At 48.0% G+C, this 23,621-nt stretch overlaps 1 protein-coding gene across 1 annotated transcript in view; it reads left to right on the forward strand.

The window, feature by feature from the left end:
- Positions 1 to 23,621, forward strand: part of LOC137355843 (serine/threonine-protein kinase D3-like) — a 94,097-nt gene that overhangs the window by 25,253 nt on the left and 45,223 nt on the right. The window contains exons 6-8 of the mRNA XM_068021421.1: positions 2,130 to 2,213; positions 2,878 to 3,040; positions 6,215 to 6,338. Of these exons, the coding sequence (XP_067877522.1) occupies positions 2,130 to 2,213; positions 2,878 to 3,040; positions 6,215 to 6,338 (371 nt within the window). The remainder of the gene's footprint in view (positions 1 to 2,129; positions 2,214 to 2,877; positions 3,041 to 6,214; positions 6,339 to 23,621) is intronic.

Below are 23,621 nucleotides of genomic sequence, written 5' to 3' on the forward strand. Positions count from 1 at the left end.
TGCTGCACTGTCGGAGGGTCAGTACTGAGGGAGTGCTGCACTGTCGGAGGGTCAGTACTGAGGGAGTGCTGCACTGTCAGAGGGTCAGTACTGAGGGAGTGCTGCACTGTCAGAGGGTCAGTACTGAGGGAGTGCTGCACTGTTGGAGGGTCAGTACTGAGGGAGTGCTGCATTGTCGGAGGGTCAGTACTGAGGGAGTGCCGCACTGTCGGAGGGTCAGTGCTGTGCGAGCGCTGCACTGTCGGAGGGTCAGTACTGAGGGAGTGCCGCACTGTCGGAGGGTCAGTACTGAGGGAGTGCCGCACTGTCGGAGGGTCAGTGCTGAGCGAGCGCTGCACTGTCGGAGGGTCAGTACTGAAGGAGTGCCGCACTGTCGGAGGGTCGGTACTGAGGGAGTGCTGCACTGTCGGAGGGTCGGTACTGAGGGAGTGCTGCACTGTCGGAGGGTCAGTACTGAGGGAGTGCTGCACTGTGGGAGGGTCAGTACTGAGGCAGCAGTGCACTGTTGGAGGGTCAGTACTGAGGGAGTGCTGCACTGTCGGAGGGTCAGTACTGAGGGAGTGCCGCACTGTCGGAGGGTCAGTACTGAGGGAGTGCCGCACTGTTGGAGGGTCAGTACTGAGGGAGTGCTGCACTGTCGGAGGGTCAGTACTGAGGGAGTGCTGCACTGTGGGAGGGTCAGTACTGAGGCAGCAGTGCACTGTTGGAGGGTCAGTACTGAGAGAGCGCTGCGCTGTCGGAGGGTCAGTACTGAGTGAGTGCTGCACTGTCAGAGGGTCAGTACTGAGGGAGTGCCGCACTGTCGGAGGGTCAGTACTGAGGGAGTGCTGCACTGTCAGAGGGTCAGTACTGAGGGAGTGCTGCACTGTCAGAGTGTCAGTACTGAGGGAGTGCTGCACTGTCGGAGGGTCAGTACTGAGGGAGAGCTGCACTGTCGGAGGGTCAGTGCTGAGTGAGTGCTGCACTGTCGGAGGGTCAGTACTGAGGGAGTGCCGCACTGTCGGAGGGTCAGTACTGAGGGAGTGCCGCACTGTCGGAGGGTCAGTACTGAGTGAGTGCTGCACTGTCGGAGGGTCAGTACTGAGGGAGTGCTGCACTGTCGGAGGGTCAGTACTGAGGGAGTGCTGCACTGTCGGAGGGTCAGTACTGAGGGAGTGCTGCACTGTGGGAGGGTCAGTACTGAGGCAGCAGTGCACTGTTGGAGGGTCAGTACTGAGAGAGCGCTGCGCTGTCGGAGGGTCAGTACTGAGTGAGTGCTGCACTGTCAGAGGGTCAGTACTGAGGGAGTGCCGCACTGTCGGAGGGTCAGTACTGAGGGAGTGCTGCACTGTCAGAGGGTCAGTACTGAGGGAGTGCTGCACTGTCAGAGTGTCAGTACTGAGGGAGTGCTGCACTGTCGGAGGGTCAGTACTGAGGGAGAGCCGCACTGTCGGAGGGTCAGTGCTGAGTGAGTGCTGCACTGTCGGAGGGTCAGTACTGAGGGAGTGCCGCACTGTCGGAGGGTCAGTGCTGAGTGAGTGCTGCACTGTCGGAGGGTCAGTACTGAGGGAGTGCCGCACTGTCGGAGGGTCAGTACTGAGGGAGTGCCGCACTGTCGGAGGGTCAGTACTGAGTGAGTGCTGCACTGTCGGAGGGTCAGTACTGAGGGAGTGCCGCACTGTCGGAGGGTCAGTACTGAGGGAGTGCCGCACTGTCGGAGGGTCAGTACTGAGGGAGTGCCGCACTGTCGGAGGTGCCGTCTTTCAGATGAGACATTAAACCGAGGCCCCTGTCTGCCCTCTCGGGTGGGTGTAAAAGATCCCACGGCCACGATTGGAAGAAGAGCAGGGGAGTTCTCCCCGGTGTCCTGGGGACAATATTTATCCCTCAACCAACATCACTAAAAACAGATGATCTGGGTCATTATCACATTGCTGTTTGTGGGATCTTGCTGATCCCTTGTCTGACGGGGCCTGCTTTGTTCAGGGTCAGGAATGGAGCCTGGGTTTTCCTGCTCGGTCCAGCCCAGTATTGAGCACTGACCCACTGCACTGTCGTGTTCTGACCATCTGCGTCCTATCAGCTGAAAGCCTCACAGTTTTTTTCGAGAGTTTCAAAGTCTTTTCCTGTACCTTTTGTCTTTCCGCTAGATTGCAAGTTTAACTGCCACAAACGCTGCATCGCTTTTGTTCCGAATGTCTGTTTGGGAGAAACAGCTTTGGCAAATGGAGAATGTAAGGAAATTTTAATTTGAACCAACAGGGAGCCTCCTGTAAAGCCGTCAGGCTTAAAAGGCCAAGCACTTAAAAACTGTGTTCAGTTCCGGGCCCCGCACCTCAGGAAGGAGATATTGTCCTGGGAGAGGGTGCAGTGCGGATTCACCAGAATGATCCCGGGGATGAAAGGGTTAATTTCCGAGGACGGGTCACACAGACTGGGCTTGTGTTCTCTCGAGTGTAGAAGATTAAGGGGTTGATCTAATCGAGGGGTTTAAGATGATTAAAGGATTTGATCGGGTCGATAGAGAGAAACTATTTCCTCTGGTCGGGGGTTAGTCCAGAACAAGGGGACAAAACCTTAACATTCGAGCCCGGGCCGTTCAGGGGTGATGTCAGGAAACACTTCTTCACACAAAGGGGAGTGGAAATCGGGAACTCTCTCCCCCCCAGAAAGCTGCTGAGGCCGGGGGTCAATTGGGAATTTCAGACCTGAGATTGATAGATTTTAGTTGGGTGAAGGGGGATTAAGGGTTACAGAACCCAGGCGGGGGGGAGATGGAGTTAAAACACAGGTCATGCCGTGATCTAACTGAATGGTGGGATAGGCTCGAGGGGCTGAATGGCCTCCTCCTGTCCCTGTGTTTCTCCCTCGATTTGATTCAATTTCTGTTTCTATCAGACGCGATCAATTCTGAACTTGAGGATCCACTTCCCGACGGAGAGACGACAGATTCTGATTTCCACGATTCCTGCAGCAGGCTGCCGGCAGATGGTGAGAGCATTCCGAAGCCTGAGCCCAGTTCTCCGGATTGGATCTCTGAGGACACTCCCGGAATGCTCAGGTAACTCATTCCATCATCTTTAACAAACCCTGCAACGGCCGATTGCAGGGTGCCCGATGGACGGCTTGGTAATAAGAAACTGCATTTGTGTAGCGCCTTTCACCACCCTCGTGGCATCCCAAAGGTCACCCACAGCCAGTGACGCTCTTTTGAAGCCACTGTGTAGGAAATGCAGCAACCAATTTGCGCACAGCAAGATCCCACAAACAGCAATGTGATAATGACCCAGATCATCTGTTTTTAGTGATGTTGGTTGAGGGATAAATATTGTCCCCAGGACACCGGGGAGAACTCCCCTGCTCTTCTTCCAATAGTGGCCGTGGGATCTTTTACACCCACCCGATCGGGCAGACGGGGGCCTCGGTTTAATGTCTCATCTGAAAGACGGCACCTCTGACAGTGCAGCACTCCCTCAGTACTGACCCTCCGACAGTGCGGCACTCCCTCAGGACTGACCCTCCGACAGTGCGGCACTCCCTCAGTACTGACCCTCCGACGATGCGGCGCTCCCTCAGTACTGACCCTCCGATGGTGCAGCATTCCCTCAGTACTGACACTCCGACAATGCAGCACTCCCTCAGTACTGACCCTCCGACGATGCAGCACTCCCTCAGTCCTGACCCTCCGACGGTGCGGCACTCCCTCAGTACTGATCCTCTGACAGTGCGGCGCTCCCTCAGTACTGATCCTCTGACAGTGCGGCGCTCCCTCAGTACTGATCCTCTGACAGTGCGGCGCTCCCTCAGTACTGATCCTCTGACAGTGCGGCACTCCCTCAGTACTGATCCTCTAGCAGTGCGGCACTCCCTCAGTACTTAGTCTCCGACAGTGCGGCACTCCCTCAGTACTGACGCTCCGACAGTGCGGCACTCCCTCAGTGCTGACCCTCCGACAGTGCGGCGCTCCCTCAGTGCTGACCCTCCGACAGTGCGGCACTCCCTCAGTGCTGACCCTCCGACAGTGCGGCACTCCCTCAGTGCTGACCCTCCGACAGTGCGGCACTCCCTCAGTACTGACCCTCCGACAGTGCGGCACTCCCTCAGTACTGATCCTCCGACAGTGCGGCACTCCCTCAGTACTGAACCTCCGACAGTGCGGCGCTCCCTCAGTACTGACTCTCCGACAGTGCGGCACTCCCTCAGTACTGACCCTCCGACAGTACGGCACTCCCTCAGTAATGACCCTCCGACAGTGCGGCGCTCCCTCAGTACTGACCCTCCCAGAGTGCAGCACTCCCTCAGTTCTGACCCTCCTACAGTGCGGCACTCCCTCAGTTCTGACCCTCCTACAGTGCGGCACTCCCTCAGTACTGACCCTCCGACAGTGCGGCACTCCCTCAGTACTGACCCTCCGACAGTGCGGCACTCCCTCAGTACTGATCCTCCGACAGTGCGGCGCTCACTCAGTAATGACCCTCCGACAGTGCGGCGCTCCCTCAGTACTGACCCTCCCAGAGTGCAGCACTCCCTCAGTACTGACCCTCCGACACTGTGGCACTCCCTCAGTAATGACCCTCTGACAGTGCAGCACTCCCTCAGTACTGACCCTCTGACAGTGCAGCACTCCCTCAGTACTGACCCTCCGACAGTGCGGCACTCCCACAGTACTGACCCTCCGACAGTGCGGCACTCCCTCAGTACTGACCGTCCGACAGTGCGGCACTCCCTCAGTACTGACCGTCCGACAGTGCGGCACTCCCTCAGTACTGACCCTCCGACAGTGCGGCACTCCCTCAGTACTGACCCTCCGACAGTGCGGCACTCCCTCAGTACTGACCCTCCGACAGTGCGGCACTCCCTCAGTACTGACCCTCCGACAGTGCGGCACTCCCTCAGTACTGACCCTCCGACAGTGCGGCACTCCCTCAGTACGGACCCTCCGACAGTGCGGCACTCCCTCAGTAATGACCCTCCGACAGTGCGGCACTCCCTCAGTACCGATCCTCCGACAGTGCGGCACTCCCTCAGTACCGACCCTCCGACAGTGCGGCACTCCCTCAGTACTGACCCTCCGACAGTGCGGCGCTCCCTCAGTACCGATCCTCCGACAGTGCGGCACTCCCTCAGTACCGACCCTCCGACAGTGCGGCACTCCCTCAGTACCGACCCTCCGACAGTGCGGCACTCCCTCAGTACCGACCCTCCGACAGTGCGGCACTCCCTCTGTACTGACCCTCCGACAGTGCGGCACTCCCTCAGTACTGATCCTCCGACAGTGCGGCACTCCCTCAGTACTGATCCTCCGACAGTGCGGCACTCCCTCAGTACTGACCCTCCGACAGTGCGGCACTCCCTCAGTACTGACCCCCCGACAGTGCGGCACTCCTTCAGTACTGACCCTCCGACAGTGCGGCACTCCCTCAGTACCGACCCTCCGACAGTGCGGCACTCCCTCAGTACTGATCCTCCGACAGTGCGGCGCTCCCTCAGTACTGACCCTCCGACAGTGCGGCGCTCCCTCAGTACTGACCCTCCGACAGTGCGGCACTCCCTCAGTACTGACCCTCCGACAGTGCGGCACTCCCTCAGTACTGACCCTCCGACAGTGCGGCGCTCCCTCAGTACTGACCCTCCGACAGTGCGGCGCTCCCTCAGTACTGACCCTCCGACAGTGCGGCGCTCCCTCAGTACTGACCCTCCGACAGTGCGGCACTCCCTCAGTAATGACCCTCCGACAGTGCGGCACTCCCTCAGTACTGACCCTCTGACAGTGCGGCACTCCCTCAGTACCGATCCTCCGACAGTGCGGCACTCCCTCAGTAGTTGCATTGGGACTGTTGTCCTGGATTATGGGGCTCTGGACTGGGGTCTGGACCCACAAATCTATCATCCAGAGAGAGATGGAGAATGATCCCCGGCTGACCGTCGTTCCTGGGGTGACTGGCAGGTGTCGGAATTGAAAACCTTGGCACTGACGGGCGGGTGGTGGGGGGGGGGGGGGGTGGGGGTGCGGGTGGGGGTGCGGGTGGGTTCTGCCACAGAGCTCCCCATTGGTTGGGAGCCTGAAGGTGACGGCCGATTGGTCTCGCAGGTGGACGGTGAGTGTCCACTGGTACAAGATAAAGTGTCACTCGATTGGCTGGAAAGCAGGGGTGCGTACGCTGAAGGTGGAGAATGTTCCGGATTGTGCTGTCAGCAGTTTATTAATTGCTGTCCTTTCTGTTCTGCTGGGCAGCCCAAGTTGCATGAACAACATTCCGCTGATGCGAGTGGTTCAGTCTTTCAGACATGCCAAGAGGAAGAACAGCTCAGTGTTGAAGGAGGGCTGGTTGATGCATTACAGCAAGCGAGACTCCCTGGTCAGTAAACTGCTCTCTGCTGCCTGACTGCCGCACATCAGTTACACATGCGCGGGGAAAGGCTCAACATGCAGGCTCTGCTCTCCTTGAAAAGCATCACGGTTTTTGCAGACATAGAATCGTCTAGCACAAGAAGAGGCCCTTCAGCCCATCATCCCTGTGCTGGCTCTTTGAAACACCGACCCAATCAGTCCCACTCCCCCACAGCTCTGTAAATTTCTCCTTTTCAACTATTTATCCAATTCCCCTTTTGAAAGTTACTATTGAATCTGCTTCCACCGCCCTTTCAGGCAGCGCGTTCCAGATCACAACAACTCACTGTGTAAAAAAAATTCTCCTCATCTCCCCCTCTGGTTCTTTCCCCAATTCTCTTCAATCTGTGTCTCTCTGGTTACCGACCCTCCTGCCACTGGAAACAGTTTCTCCTTATTTACTCCAGCAAAACCCTTCCTGATTTTGAACGTCTCGATTAAATCTCTCCCTTAACCTTCTCTGCTCTAAGGAGAACAATCCCAGCTTCTCCCAGTCTCTCCACATTAACTGAAGTCCCTCATCCCTGGGACCATTCCAGTAAATCTCCTCCGCAACCTCTCCAAGGCCTTGATATCCTTCTGAAAGTGCGGGGTCCGGAATTGGACTCAATTCTCCAGCTGGGGGAGAACCCAGTGATTTATAAAGGTTTAACATAACTTCATTAGCTCACTGTGTAACTGTACAGAGTCACTGTTTATTCAGGGTGAGGGTCACTCACTGTGTAACTGTACAGAGTCACTGTTTATTCAGAGTGAGGATCACTCACTGTGTAACTGTACAGAGTCACTGTTTATTCAGGGTGAGGATCACTCACTGTGTAACTGTACAGAGTCACTGTTTATTCAGATTGAGGATCACTCACTGTGTAACTGTACAGAGTCACTGTTTATTCAGGGTGAGGGTCACTCACTGTGTAACTGTACAGAGTCACTGTTTATTCAGAGTGAGGATCACTCACTGTGTAACTGTACAGAGTCACTGTTTATTCAGGGTGAGGATCACTCACTGTGTAACTGTACAGAGTCACTGTTTATTCAGGGTGAGGGTCACTCACTGTGTAACAGTACAGAGTCACTGTTTATTCAGGGTGAGGATCACTCACTGTGTAACTGTACAGAGTCACTGTTTATTCAGGGTGAGGATCACTCACTGTGTAACTGTACAGAGTCACTGTTTATTCAGGGTGAGGGTCACTCACTGTGTAACTGTACAGAGTCACTGTTTATTCAGAGTGAGGATCACTCACTGTGTAACTGTACAGAGTCACTGTTTATTCAGGGTGAGGATCACTCACTGTGTAACTGTACAGAGTCGCTGTTTATTCAGGGTGAGGGTCACTCACTGTGTAACTGTACAGAGTCACTGTTTATTCAGGGTGAGGATCACTCACTGTGTAACAGTACAGAGTCGCTGTTTATTCAGGGTGAGGGTCACTCACTGTGTAACTGTACAGAGTCACTGTTTATTCAGGGTGAGGATCACTCACTGTGTAACTGTGTAGAGTCACTGTTTATTCAGAGTGATGGTCACTCACTGTGTAACTGTACAGAGTCACTGTTTATTCATGGTGAGGATCACTCACTGTAACTGTACAGAGTCACTGTTTATTCAGGGTGAGGATCACTCACTGTGTAACTGTGTAGAGTCACTGTTTATTCAGGGTGAGGATCACTCACTGTGTAACTGTACAGAGTCACTGTTTATTCAGGGTGAGGATCACTCACTGTGTAACTGTACAGAGTCACTGTTTATTCAGGGTAAGGATCACTCACTGTGTAAATGTACAGAGTCACTGTTTATTCAGGGTAAGGATCACTCACTGTGTAACTGTACAGAGTCACTGTTTATTCAGGGTGAGGGTCACTCACTGTGTAACTGTACAGAGTCACTGTTTATTCAGGGTGAGGATCACTCACTGTGTAACTGTACAGAGTCACTGTTTATTCAGGGTGAGGATCACTCACTGTGTAACTGTACAGAGTCACTGTTTATTCAGGGTGAGGATCACTCACTGTGTAACTGTACAGAGTCACTGTTTATTCAGGGTGAGGGTCACTCACTGTGTAACTGTACAGAGTCACTGTTTATTCAGGGTGAGGGTCACTCACTGTGTAACTGTACAGAGTCACTGTTTATTCAGGGTGAGGATCACTCACTGTGTAACTGTACAGAGTCACTGTTTATTCAGGGTGAGGGTCACTCACTGTGTAACTGTACAGAGTCACTGTTTATTCAGGGTGAGGATCACTCACTGTGTAACTGTGTAGAGTCACTGTTTATTCAGGGTGATGATCACTCACTGTGTAACTGTACAGAGTCACTGTTTATTCAGGGTGAGGGTCACTCACTGTGTAACTGTACAGAGTCACTGTTTATTCAGGGTGAGGGTCACTCACTGTGTAACTGTACAGAGTCACTGTTTATTCAGGGTGAGGATCACTCACTGTGTAACTGTACAGAGTCACTGTTTATTCAGGGTGAGGGTCACTCACTGTGTAACAGTACAGAGTCACTGTTTATTCAGGGTGAGGATCACTCACTGTGTAACTGTACAGAGTCACTGTTTATTCAGGGTGAGGATCGCTCACTGTGTAACTGTACAGAGTCACTGTTTATTCAGGGTGAGGGTCACTCACTGTGTAACTGTACAGAGTCACTGTTTATTCAGGGTGAGGATCACTCACTGTGTAACTGTACAGAGTCACTGTTTATTCAGGGTGAGGGTCACTCACTGTGTAACTGTACAGAGTCACTGTTTATTCAGGGTGTGGGTCACTCGCTGTGTAACTGTGCAGAGTCACTGTTTATTCAGGGTGAGGATCACTCACTGTGTAACTGTACAGAGTCACTGTTTATTCAGGGTGTGGGTCACTCGCTGTGTAACTGTACAGAGTCACTGTTTATTCAGGGTGAGGATCACTCACTGTGTAACTGTACAGAGTCACTGTTTATTCAGGGTGTGGGTCACTCGCTGTGTAACTGTGCAGAGTCACTGTTTATTCAGGGTGAGGATCACTCACTGTGTAACTGTACAGAGTCACTGTTTATTCAGGGTAAGGGTCACTCACTGTGTAACTGTACAGAGTCACTGTTTATTCAGGGTGAGGATCGCTCACTGTGTAACTGTACAGAGTCACTGTTTATTCAGGGTGAGGGTCACTCACTGTGTAACTGTACAGAGTCACTGTTTATTCAGGGTGTGGGTCACTCGCTGTGTAACTGTACAGAGTCACTGTTTATTCAGGGTGAGGGTCACTCACTGTGTAACTGTACAGAGTCACTGTTTATTCAGGGTGAGGATCACTCACTGTGTAACTGTACAGAGTCACTGTTTATTCAGGGTGAGGGTCACTCACTGTGTAACTGTACAGAGTCACTGTTTATTCAGGGTGTGGGTCACTCGCTGTGTAACTGTGCAGAGTCACTGTTTATTCAGGGTGAGGATCACTCACTGTGTAACTGTACAGAGTCACTGTTTATTCAGGGTGTGGGTCACTCGCTGTGTAACTGTACAGAGTCACTGTTTATTCAGGGTGAGGATCACTCACTGTGTAACTGTACAGAGTCACTGTTTATTCAGGGTGTGGGTCACTCGCTGTGTAACTGTGCAGAGTCACTGTTTATTCAGGGTGAGGATCACTCACTGTGTAACTGTACAGAGTCACTGTTTATTCAGGGTAAGGGTCACTCACTGTGTAACTGTACAGAGTCACTGTTTATTCAGGGTGAGGATCGCTCACTGTGTAACTGTACAGAGTCACTGTTTATTCAGGGTGAGGGTCACTCACTGTGTAACTGTACAGAGTCACTGTTTATTCAGGGTGAGGGTCACTCACTGTGTAACTGTACAGAGTCACTGTTTATTCAGGGTGAGGATCACTCACTGTGTAACTGTACAGAGTCACTGTTTATTCAGGGTAAGGGTCACTCACTGTGTAACTGTACAGAGTCACTGTTTATTCAGGGTGAGGATCGCTCACTGTGTAACTGTACCGAGTCACTGTTTATTCAGGGTGATGGTCACTCACTGTGTAACTGTACAGAGTCACTGTTTATTCAGGGTAAGGGTCACTCACTGTGTAACTGTACAGAGTCACTGTTTATTCAGGGTGAGGATCGCTCACTGTGTAACTGTACAGAGTCACTGTTTATTCAGGGTGAGGATCACGCACTGTGTAACTGTACAGAGTCACTGTTTATTCAGGGTGAGGGTCACTCACTGTGTAACTGTACAGAGTCACTGTTTATTCAGGGTGAGGATCACTCACTGTGTAACTGTACAGAGTCACTGTTTATTCAGGGTGAGGATCATTCACTGTGTAAATGTACAGAGTCACTGTTTATTCAGGGTGAGGATCATTCACTGTGTAAATGTACAGAGTCACTGTTTATTCAGGGTGAGGATCACTCACTGTGTAACTGTACAGAGTCACCGTTTATTCAGGGTGAGGGTCACTCACTGTGTAACTGTACAGAGTCACTGTTTATTCAGGGTGAGGATCACTCACTGTGTAACTGTACAGAGTCACTGTTTATTCAGGGTGATGATCACTCACTGTAACTGTACAGAGTCACTGTTTATTCAGGGTGAGGGTCACTCACTGTGTAACTGTACAGAGTCACTGTTAATTCAGGGTGAGGATCACTCACTGTGTAACTGTACAGAGTCACTGTTTATTCAGGGTGAGGGTCACTCACTGTGTAACTGTACAGAGTCACTGTTTATTCAGGGTGAGGGTCACTCACTGTGTAACTGTACAGAGTCACTGTTTATTCAGGGTGAGGGTCACTCACTGTGTAACTGTACAGAGTCACTGTTTATTCAGGGTGAGGATCACTCACTGTGTAACTGTACAGAGTCACTGTTTATTCAGGGTGAGGATCACTCACTGTGTAACTGTGTAGAGTCACTGTTTATTCAGGGTGATGATCACTCACTGTGTAACTGTACAGAGTCACTGTTTATTCAGGGTGAGGGTCACTCACTGTGTAATTGTACAGAGTCACTGTTTATTCAGGGTGAGGGTCACTCACTGTGTAACTGTACAGAGTCACTGTTTATTCAGAGTGAGGATCACTCAATGTGTAACTGTACAGAGTCACTGTTTATTCAGGGTGAGGGTCACTCACTGTGTAACTGTACAGAGTCACTGTTTATTCAGGGTGAGGATCACTCACTGTGTAACTGTGTAGAGTCACTGTTTATTCAGGGTGATGATCACTCACTGTGTAACTGTACAGAGTCACTGTTTATTCAGGGTGAGGGTCACTCACTGTGTAATTGTACAGAGTCACTGTTTATTCAGGGTGAGGGTCACTCACTGTGTAACTGTACAGAGTCACTGTTTATTCAGAGTGAGGATCACTCACTGTGTAACTGTACAGAGTCACTGTTTATTCAGGGTGAGGGTCACTCACTGTGTAATTGTACAGAGTCACTGTTTATTCAGGGTGAGGGTCACTCACTGTGTAACTGTACAGAGTCACTGTTTATTCAGGGTGAGGATCGCTCACTGTGTAACTGTACAGAGTCACTGTTTATTCAGGGTGAGGGTCACTCACTGTGTAACTGTACAGAATCACTGTTTATTCAGGGTGAGGATCACTCACTGTGTAACTGTACAGAGTCACTGTTTATTCAGGGTGAGGATCGCTCACTGTGTAACTGTACAGAGTCACTGTTTATTCAGGGTGAGGGTCACTCACTGTGTAACTGTACAGAGTCACTGTTTATTCAGGGTGAGGATCACTCACTGTGTAACTGTACAGAGTCACTGTTTATTCAGGGTGAGGGTCACTCACTGTGTAACTGTACAGAGTCACTGTTTATTCAGGGTAAGGGTCACTCACTGTGTAACTGTACAGAGTCACTGTTTATTCAGGGTGAGGATCGCTCACTGTGTAACTGTACAGAGTCACTGTTTATTCAGGGTGAGGGTCACTCACTGTGTAACTGTACAGAGTCACTGTTTATTCAGGGTGAGGGTCACTCACTGTGTAACTGTACAGAGTCACTGTTTATTCAGGGTGAGGATCACTCACTGTGTAACTGTACAGAGTCACTGTTTATTCAGGGTGAGAATCACTCACTGTGTAACTGTACAGAGTCACTGTTTATTCAGGGTGAATGTCACTCACTGTGTAACTGTACAGAGTCACTGTTTATTCAGGGTGAGGGTCACTCACTGTGTAACTGTACAGAGTCACTGTTTATTCAGGGTGAGGATCACTCACTGTGTAACTGTACAGAGTCACTGTTTATTCAGGGTGAGGGTCACTCACTGTGTAACTGTACCGAGTCACTGTTTATTCAGGGTGATGGTCACTCACTGTGTAACTGTACAGAGTCACTGTTTATTCAGGGTAAGGGTCACTCACTGTGTAACTGTACAGAGTCACTGTTTATTCAGGGTGAGGATCGCTCACTGTGTAACTGTACAGAGTCACTGTTTATTCAGGGTGAGGGTCACTCACTGTGTAACTGTACAGAGTCACTGTTTATTCAGGGTGAGGGTCACTCACTGTGTAACTGTACAGAGTCACTGTTTATTCAGGGTGAGGATCACTCACTGTGTAACTGTACAGAGTCACTGTTTATTCAGGGTGAGGGTCACTCACTGTGTAACTGTACAGAGTCACTGTTTATTCAGGGTGAGGGTCACTCACTGTGTAACTGTACAGAGTCACTGTTTATTCAGGGTGAGGATCACTCACTGTGTAACTGTACAGAGTCACTGTTTATTCAGGGTGAGGATCACTCACTGTGTAACTGTACAGAGTCACTGTTTATTCAGGGTGAGGGTCACTCACTGTGTAACTGTACAGAGTCACTGTTTATTCAGGGTGAGGATCACTCACTGTGTAACTGTACAGAGTCACTGTTTATTCAGGGTGAGGATCACTCACTGTGTAACTGTACAGAGTCACTGTTTATTCAGGGTGAGGATCACTCACTGTGTAACTGTACAGAGTCACTGTTTATTCAGGGTGAGGATCACTCACTGTGTAACTGTACAGAGTCACTGTTTATTCAGGGTGAGGATCACTCACTGTGTAACTGTACAGAGTCACTGTTTATTCAGGGTGAGGATCACTCACTGTGTAACTGTACAGAGTCACTGTTTATTCAGGGTGAGGATCACTCACTGTGTAACTGTACAGAGTCACTGTTTATTCAGGGTGAGGGTCACTCACTGTGTAACTGTACAGAGTCACTGTTTATTCAGGGTGAGGATCACTCACTGTGTAACTGTACAGAGTCACTGTTTATTCAGGGTGAGGATCACTCACTGTGTAACTGTACAGAGTCACTGTTTATTCAGGGTGAGGATCACTCACTGTGTAACTGTACAGAGTCACTGTTTATTCATGGTGAGGATCACTCACTGTGTAACTGTACAGAGTCACTGTTTATTCAGGGTGAGGATCATTCACTGTGTAACCGTACAGAGTCACTGTTTATTCAGGGTGAGGGTCACTCACTGTGTAACTGTACAGAGTCACTGTTTATTCAGGCTGAGGATCACTCACTGTGTAACTGTGTAGAGTCACTGTTTATTCAGGGTGAGGATCACTCACTGTGTAACTGTACAGAGTCACTGTTTATTCAGGGTGAGGATCATTCACTGTGTAACTGTACAGAGTCACTGTTTATTCAGGGTGAGGATCACTCACTGTGTAACTGTACAGAGTCACTGTTTATTCAGGGTAAGGATCACTCACTGTGTAACTGTACAGAGTCACTGTTTATTCAGGGTGAGGATCACTCACTGTGTAACTGTACAGAGTCACTGTTTATTCAGGGTAAGGATCACTCTCTGTGTAACTGTACAGAGTCACTGTTTATTCAGGGTGAGGATCACTCACTGTGTAACTGTACAGAGTCCCTGTTTATTCAGGGTGAGGATCACTCACTGTGTAACTGTACAGAGTCACTGTTTATTCAGGGTGAGGATCATTCACTGTGTAACTGTACAGAGTCACTGTTTATTCAGGGTGAGGATCATTCACTGTGTAACTGTACAGAGTCACTGTTTATTCAGGGTGAGGATCACTCACTGTGTAACTGTACAGAGTCACTGTTTATTCAGGGTAAGGATCACTCACTGTGTAACTGTACAGAGTCACTGTTTATTCAGGGTGAGGATCACTCACTGTGTAACTGTACAGAGTCACTGTTTATTCAGGGTAAGGATCACTCTCTGTGTAACTGTACAGAGTCACTGTTTATTCAGGGTGAGGATCACTCACTGTGTAACTGTACAGAGTCCCTGTTTATTCAGGGTGAGGATCACTCACTGTGTAACTGTACAGAGTCACTGTTTATTCAGGGTGAGGATCATTCACTGTGTAACTGTACAGAGTCACTGTTTATTCAGGCTGAGGATCACTCACTGTGTAACTGTGTAGAGTCACTGTTTATTCAGGGTGAGGATCACTCTCTGTGTAACTGTACAGAGTCACTGTTTATTCAGGGTGAGGATCACTCACTGTGTAACTGTACAGAGTCACTGTTTATTCAGGGTGAGGGTCACTCGCTGTGTAACTGTACAGAGTCACTGTTTATTCAGGGTGAGGGTCACTCACTGTGTAACTGTGTAGAGTCACTGTTTATTCAGGGTGAGGATCACTCACTGTGTAACTGTACAGAGTCACTGTTTATTCAGGGTGAGGGTCACTCACTGTGTAACTGTGTAGAGTCACTGTTTATTCAGGGTGAGGATCACTCACTGTGTAACTGTACAGAGTCACTGTTTATTCAGGGTAAGGATCACTCACTGTGTAACTGTACAGAGTCACTGTTTATTCAGAGTGAGGATCACTCACTGTGTAACTGTACAGAGTCACTGTTTATTCAGGGTGAGGGTCACTCACTGTGTAACTGTACAGAGTCACTGTTTATTCAGGGTGAGGGTCACTCACTGTGTAACTGTACAGAGTCACTGTTTATTCAGGGTGAGGATCACTCACTGTGTAACTGTACAGAATCACTGTTTATTCAGGGTGAGGATCACTCACTGTGTAACTGTACAGAGTCACTGTTTATTCAGGGTGAGGATCACTCACTGTGTAACTGTACAGAGTCACTGTTTATTCAGGGTGAGGATCACTCACTGTGTAACTGTACAGAGTCACTGTTTATTCAGGGTGAGGGTCACTCACTGTGTAACTGTACAGAGTCACTGTTTATTCAGGGTGATGATCACTCACTGTGTAACTGTACAGAGTCACTGTTTATTCAGGGTGAGGATCACTCACTGTGTAACTGTACAGAGTCACTGTTTATTCAGGGTGAGGATCACTCACTGTGTAACTGTACAGAGCCACTGTTTATTCAGGGTGAGGATCACTCACTGTGTAACTGTACAGAGTCACTGTTTATTCAGGGTGAGGGTCACTCACTGTGTAACAGTACAGAGTCACTGTTTATTCAGGGTGAGGATCACTCACTGTGTAAATGTACAGAATCACTGTTTATTCAGGGTGAGGGTCACTCACTGTGTAACTGTACAGAGTCACTGTTTATTCAGGGTGAGGATCACTCACTGTGTAACTGTACAGAGTCACTGTTTATTCAGGGTGAGGATCACTCACTGTGTAACTGTACAGAGTCACTGTTTATTCATGGTGAGGATCACTCACTGTGTAACTGTACAGAGTCACTGTTTATTCAGGGTGAGGATCATTCACTGTGTAACCGTACAGAGTCACTGTTTATTCAGGGTGAGGGTCACTCACTGTGTAACTGTACAGAGTCACTGTTTATTCAGGCTGAGGATCACTCACTGTGTAACTGTGTAGAGTCACTGTTTATTCAGGGTGAGGATCACTCACTGTGTAACTGTACAGAGTCACTGTTTATTCAGGGTGAGGATCATTCACTGTGTAACTGTACAGAGTCACTGTTTATTCAGGGTGAGGATCACTCACTGTGTAACTGTACAGAGTCACTGTTTATTCAGGGTAAGGATCACTCACTGTGTAACTGTACAGAGTCACTGTTTATTCAGGGTGAGGATCACTCACTGTGTAACTGTACAGAGTCACTGTTTATTCAGGGTAAGGATCACTCTCTGTGTAACTGTACAGAGTCACTGTTTATTCAGGGTGAGGATCACTCACTGTGTAACTGTACAGAGTCCCTGTTTATTCAGGGTGAGGATCACTCACTGTGTAACTGTACAGAGTCACTGTTTATTCAGGGTGAGGATCATTCACTGTGTAACTGTACAGAGTCACTGTTTATTCAGGGTGAGGATCATTCACTGTGTAACTGTACAGAGTCACTGTTTATTCAGGGTGAGGATCACTCACTGTGTAACTGTACAGAGTCACTGTTTATTCAGGGTAAGGATCACTCACTGTGTAACTGTACAGAGTCACTGTTTATTCAGGGTGAGGATCACTCACTGTGTAACTGTACAGAGTCACTGTTTATTCAGGGTAAGGATCACTCTCTGTGTAACTGTACAGAGTCACTGTTTATTCAGGGTGAGGATCACTCACTGTGTAACTGTACAGAGTCCCTGTTTATTCAGGGTGAGGATCACTCACTGTGTAACTGTACAGAGTCACTGTTTATTCAGGGTGAGGATCATTCACTGTGTAACTGTACAGAGTCACTGTTTATTCAGGCTGAGGATCACTCACTGTGTAACTGTGTAGAGTCACTGTTTATTCAGGGTGAGGATCACTCTCTGTGTAACTGTACAGAGTCACTGTTTATTCAGGGTGAGGATCACTCACTGTGTAACTGTACAGAGTCCCTGTTTATTCAGGGTGAGGATCACTCACTGTGTAACTGTACAGAGTCACTGTTTATTCAGGGTGAGGATCATTCACTGTGTAACTGTACAGAGTCACTGTTTATTCAGGGTGAGGGTCACTCACTGTGTAACTGTACAGAGTCCCTGTTTATTCAGGGTGAGGATCACTCACTGTGTAACTGTACAGAGTCACTGTTTATTCAGGGTGAGGATCATTCACTGTGTAACTGTACAGAGTCACTGTTTATTCAGGCTGAGGATCACTCACTGTGTAACTGTACAGAGTCACTGTTTATTCAGGGTAAGGATCACTCACTGTGTAACTGTACAGAGTCACTGTTTATTCAGGGTGAGGATCATTCACTGTGTAACTGTACAGAGTCACTGTTTATTCAGGGTGAGGGTCACTCACTGTGTAACTGTACAGAGTCCCTGTTTATTCAGGGTGAGGATCACTCACTGTGTAACTGTACAGAGTCACTGTTTATTCAGGGTGAGGATCACTCACTGTGTAACTGTACAGAGTCACTGTTTATTCAGGGTGAGGATCATTCACTATGTAACTGTACAGAGTCACTGTTTATTCAGGGTGAGGGTCACTCACTATGTAACTGTACAGAGTCACTGTTTATTCAGGGTGAGGATCATTCACTGTGTAACTGTACAGAGTCACTGTTTATTCAGGGTGAGGATCATTCACTGTGTAACTGTACAGAGTCACTGTTTATTCAGGGTGAGGGTCACTCACTATGTAACTGTACAGAGTCACTGTTTATTCAGGGTGAGGATCATTCACTGTGTAACTGTACAGAGTCACTGTTTATTCAGGGTGAGGATCACTCACTGTGTAACTGTACAGAGTCACTGTTTATTCAGGCTGAGGATCACTCACTGTGTAACTGTGTAGAGTCACTGTTTATTCAGGGTGAGGATCATTCACTGTGTAACTGTACAGAGTCACTGTTTATTCAGGCTGAGGATCACTCACTGTGTAACTGTGTAGAGTCACTGTTTATTCAGGGTGAGGATCACTCACTGTGTAACTGTACAGAGTCACTGTTTATTCAGGGTGAGGGTCACTCACTGTGTAACTGTACAGAGTCACTGTTTATTCAGGGTGAGGATCACTCACTGTGTAACTGTACAGAGTCACTGTTTATTCAGGGTGAGGATCACTCACTGTGTAACTGTACAGAGTCACTGTTTATTCAGGGTGAGGATCACTCACTGTGTAACTGTACAGAGTCCCTGTTTATTCAGGGTGAGGGTCACTCACTGTGTAACTGTACAGAGTCACTGTTTATTCAGGTTGAGGGTCACTCACTATGTAACTGTACAGAGTCACTGTTTATTCAGGGTGAGGATCATTCACTGTGTAACTGTACAGAGTCACTGTTTATTCAGGGTGAGGATCATTCACTGTGTAACTGTACAGAGTCACTGTTTATTCAGGCTGAGGATCACTCACTGTGTAACTGTGTAGAGTCACCGTTTATTCAGGGTGAGGGTCACTCTCTGTGTAACTGTACAGAGTCACTGTTTATTCAGGGTGAGGGTCACTCTCTGTGTAACTGTACAGAGTCACTGTTTATTCAGGGTGAGGATCACTCACTGTGTAACTGTACAGAGTCACTGTTTATTCAGGGTGAGGGTCACTCACTGTGTAACTGTACAGAGTCACTGTTTATTCAGGGTGAGGGTCACTCACTATGTAACTGTACAGAGTCACTGTTTATTCAGGGTGAGGGTCACTCTCTGTGTAACTGTACAGAGTCACTGTTTATTCAGGGTGAGGATCACTCACTGTGTAACTGTACAGAGTCACTGTTTATTCAGGGTGAGGGTCACTCACTGTGTAACTGTGTAGAGTCACTGTTTATTCAGGGTGAGGATCACTCACTGTGTAACTGTACAGAGTCACTGTTTATTCAGGGTGAGGATCACTCACTGTGTAACTGTACAGAGTCACTGTTTATTCAGGGTGAGGGTCACTCACTGTGTAACTGTGTAGAGTCACTGTTTATTCAGGGTGAGGATCACTCACTGTGTAACTGTACAGAGTCACTGTTTATTCAGGGTGAGGATCACTCACTGTGTAACTGTACAGAGTCACTGTTTATTCAGGGTGAGGATCACTCACTGTGTAACTGTACAGAGTCACTGTTTATTCAGGGTGAGGGTCACTCACTGTGTAACTGTGTAGAGTCACTGTTTATTCAGGGTGATGATCACTCACTGTGTAACTGTACAGAGTCACTGTTTATTCAGGGTGAGGATCACTCACTGTGTAACTGTACAGAGTCACTGTTTATTCAGGGTGAGGATCACTCACTGTGTAACTGTACAGAGTCACTGTTTATTCAGGGTGAGGGTCACTCACTGTGTAACTGTACAGAGTCACTGTTTATTCAGGGTGAGGGTCACTCACTGTGTAACTGTGTAGAGTCACTGTTTATTCAGGGTGAGGATCTCTCACTGTGTAACTGTACAGAGTCACTGTTTATTCAGGGTGAGGATCACTCACTGTGTAAATGTACAGAGTCACTGTTTATTCAGGGTGAGGGTCACTCACTGTGTAACTGTGTAGAGTCACTGTTTATTCAGGGTGAGGATCACTCACTGTGTAACTGTACAGAGTCACTGTTTATTCAGGGTGAGGGTCACTCACTGTGTAACTGTACAGAGTCACTGTTTATTCAGGGTGAGGATCACTCACTGTGTAACTGTACAGAGTCACTTTATTCAGGGTGAGGATCACTCACTGTGTAACTGTACAGAGTCACTGTTTATTCAGGGTGAGGGTCACTCACTGTGTAACTGTGTAGAGTCACTGTTTATTCAGGGTGATGATCACTCACTGTGTAACTGTACAGAGTCACTGTTTATTCAGGGTGAGGGTCACTCACTGTGTAACTGTACAGAGTCACTGTTTATTCAGGGTGAGGGTCACTCACTGTGTAACTGTACAGAGTCACTGTTTATTCAGGGTGAGGGTCACTCACTGTGTAACTGTACAGAGTCACTGTTTATTCAGGGTGAGGATCACTCACTGTGTAACTGTACAGAGTCACTGTTTATTCAGGGTGAGAATCAGTCATTGTGTAACAGTACAGAGTCACTGTTTATTCAGGGTGAGGATCATTCACTGTGTAACTGTACAGAGTCACTGTTTATTCAGGGTGAGGGTCACTCACTGTGTAACTGTACAGAGTCTCTGTTTATTCAGGGTGAGGATCACTCACTGTGTAACTGTACAGAGTCACTGTTTATTCAGGGTGAGGGTCACTCACTGTGTAACTGTACAGAGTCACTGTTTATTCAGGGTGAGGGTCACTCACTGTGTAACTGTACAGAGTCACTGTTTATTCAGAGTGAGGATCACTCACTGTGTAACTGTACAGAGTCACTGTTTATTCAGGGTGAGGATCACTCACTGTGTAACTGTACAGAGTCCCTGTTTATTCAGGGTAAGGATCACTCACTGTGTAACTGTACAGAGTCACTGTTTATTCAGGGTGATGATCATTCACTGTGTAACTGTACAGAGTCACTGTTTATTCAGGGTGATGATCATTCACTGTGTAACTGTACAGAGTCACTGTTTATTCAGCAGGGTAAGGATCACTCACTGTGTAACTGTACAGAGTCACTGTTTATTCAGGGTGATGATCACTCACTGTGTAACTGTACAGAGTCACTGTTTATTCAGGGTGAGGGTCACTCACTGTGGAACTGTACAGAGTCACTGTTTATTCAGGGTGAGGATCACTCACTGTGGAACTGTACAGAGTCACTGTTTATTCAGGGTGATGATCACTCACTGTGTAACTGTACAGAGTCACTGTTTATTCAGGGTGAGGATCACTCACTGTGTAACTGTACAGAGTCACTGTTTATTCAGGGTGAGGGTCACTCACTGTGTAACTGTACAGAGTCACTGTTTATTCAGGGTGAGGATCACTCACTATGTAACTGTACAGAGTCTCTGTTTATTCAGGGTGAGGATCACTCACTGTGTAACTGTACAGAGTCACTGTTTATTCAGGGTGAGGATCACTCACTGTGTAAATGTACAGAGTCACTGTTTATTCAGGGTGAGGATCACTCACTGTGTAACTGTACAGAGTCACTGTTTATTCAGGGTGAGGGTCACTCACTGTGTAACTGTACAGAGTCACTGTTTATTCAGGGTGAGGATCACTCACTATGTAACTGTACAGAGTCACTGTTTATTCAGGGTGAGGGTCACTCACTGTGTAACTGTACAGAGTCACTGTTTATTCAGGGTGAGGATCACTCACTGTGTAACTGTACAGAGTCACTGTTTATTCAGGGTGAGGATCACTCACTGTGTAACTGTACAGAGTCACTGTTTATTCAGGGTGAGGGTCACTCACTGTGTAACTGTACAGAGTCACTGTTTATTCAGGGTGAGGATCGCTCACTGTGTAACTGTACAGAGTCACTGTTTATTCAGGGTGAGGGTCACTCACTGTGTAACTGTACAGAGTCACTGTTTATTCAGGGTGAGGATCACTCACTGTGTAACTGTACAGAGTCACTGTTTATTCAGGGTGAGGGTCACTCACTGTGTAACTGTACAGAGTCACTGTTTATTCAGGGTGAGGATCACTCACTATGTAACTGTACAGAGTCACTGTTTATTCAGGGTGAGGATCACTCACTGTGTAACTGTACAGAGTCACTGTTTATTCAGGGTAAGGATCACTCACTGTGTAAATGTACAGAGTCACTCTTTATTCAGGGTGAGGATCACTCACTGTGTAACAGTACAGAGTCACTGTTTATTCAGGGTGAGTGTCACTCACTGTGTAACTGTACAGAGTCACTGTTTATTCTGGGTGAGGATCACTCACTGTGTAACTGTACAGAGTCACTGTTTATTCAGGGTGAGGATCACTCACAGTGTAACTGTACAGAGTCACTGTTTATTCAGGGTGAGGGTCACTCACTGTGTAACTGTACAGAGTCACTGTTTATTCAGGGTGAGGATCACTCACTGTGTAAATGTACAGAGTCACTGTTTATTCAGGGTGAGGATCACTCACTGTGTAAATGTACAGAGTCACTCTTTATTCAGGGTGAGGATCACTCACTGTGTAACTGTACAGAGTCACTGTTTATTCAGGGTGAGGATCACTCACTGTGTAACTGTACAGAGTCACTGTTTATTCAGGGTGAGGATCACTCACTGTGTAACTGTACAGAGTCACTGTTTATTCAGGGTGAGGATCACTCACTATGTAACTGTACAGAGTCACTGTTTATTCAGGGTGAGGATCACTCACTGTGTAACTGTACAGAGTCACTGTTTATTCAGGGTGAGGATCACTCACTGTGTAACTGTACAGAGTCACTGTTTATTCAGGGTGAGGATCACTCACTGTGTAACTGTACAGAGTCACTGTTTATTCAGGGTGAGGATCACTCACTGTGTAACTGTACAGAGTCACTGTATATTCAGGGTGAGGATCACTCACTGTGTAACTGTACAGAGTCACTGTTTATTCAGGGTGAGGATCACTCACTGTGTAACTGTACAGAGTCACTATTTATTCAGGGTGATGTTCACTCACTGTGTAACTGTACAGAGTCACTGTTTATTCAGGGTGAGGGTCACTCACTGTGTAACTGTACAGAGTCACTGTTTATTCAGGGTGAGCATCACTCACTGTGTAACTGTACAGAGTCTCTGTTTATTCAGGGTGAGGATCACTCACTGTGTAACTGTACAGAGTCACTGTTTATTCAGGGTGAGGATCACTCACTGTTTAACTGTACAGAGTCACTGTTTATTCAGGGTGAGGATCACTCACTGTTTAACTGTACAGAGTCACTGTTTATTCAGTGTGAGGATCACTCACTGTGTAACTGTGCAGAGTCACTGTTTATTCAGGGTGAGGATCACTCACTATGTAACTGTACAGAGTCACTGTTTATTCAGGGTGAGGGTCACTCACTGTGTAACTGTACAGAGTCACTATTTATTCAGGGTGAGGATCACTCACTGTGTAACTGTACAGAGTCACTGTTTATTCAGGGTGAGGATCACTCACTGTGTAACTATACAGATTCACTGTTTATTCAGGGTGATGTTCACTCACTGTGTAACTGTACAGAGTCACTGTTTATTCAGGGTGAGGATCACTCACTGTGTAACTGTACAGAGTCACTGTTTATTCAGGGTGAGGATCACTCACTGTGTAACTGTACAGAGTCACTGTTTATTCAGGGTGAGGGTCACTCACTGTGTAACTGTACAGAGTCACTGTTTATTCAGGGTGAGGATCACTCACTGTGTAACTGTACAGAGTCTCTGTTTATTCAGGGTGAGGATCACTCACTGTGTAACTATACAGATTCACTGTTTATTCAGGGTGATGTTCACTCACTGTGTAACTGTACAGAGTCACTGTTTATTCAGGGTGAGGATCACTCACTGTGTAACTGTACAGAGTCACTG

This window comes from Heterodontus francisci, chromosome 44 (genome assembly GCF_036365525.1).
Source record: "Heterodontus francisci isolate sHetFra1 chromosome 44, sHetFra1.hap1, whole genome shotgun sequence".
Taxonomy (NCBI): Eukaryota; Metazoa; Chordata; class Chondrichthyes; order Heterodontiformes; family Heterodontidae; genus Heterodontus; species Heterodontus francisci.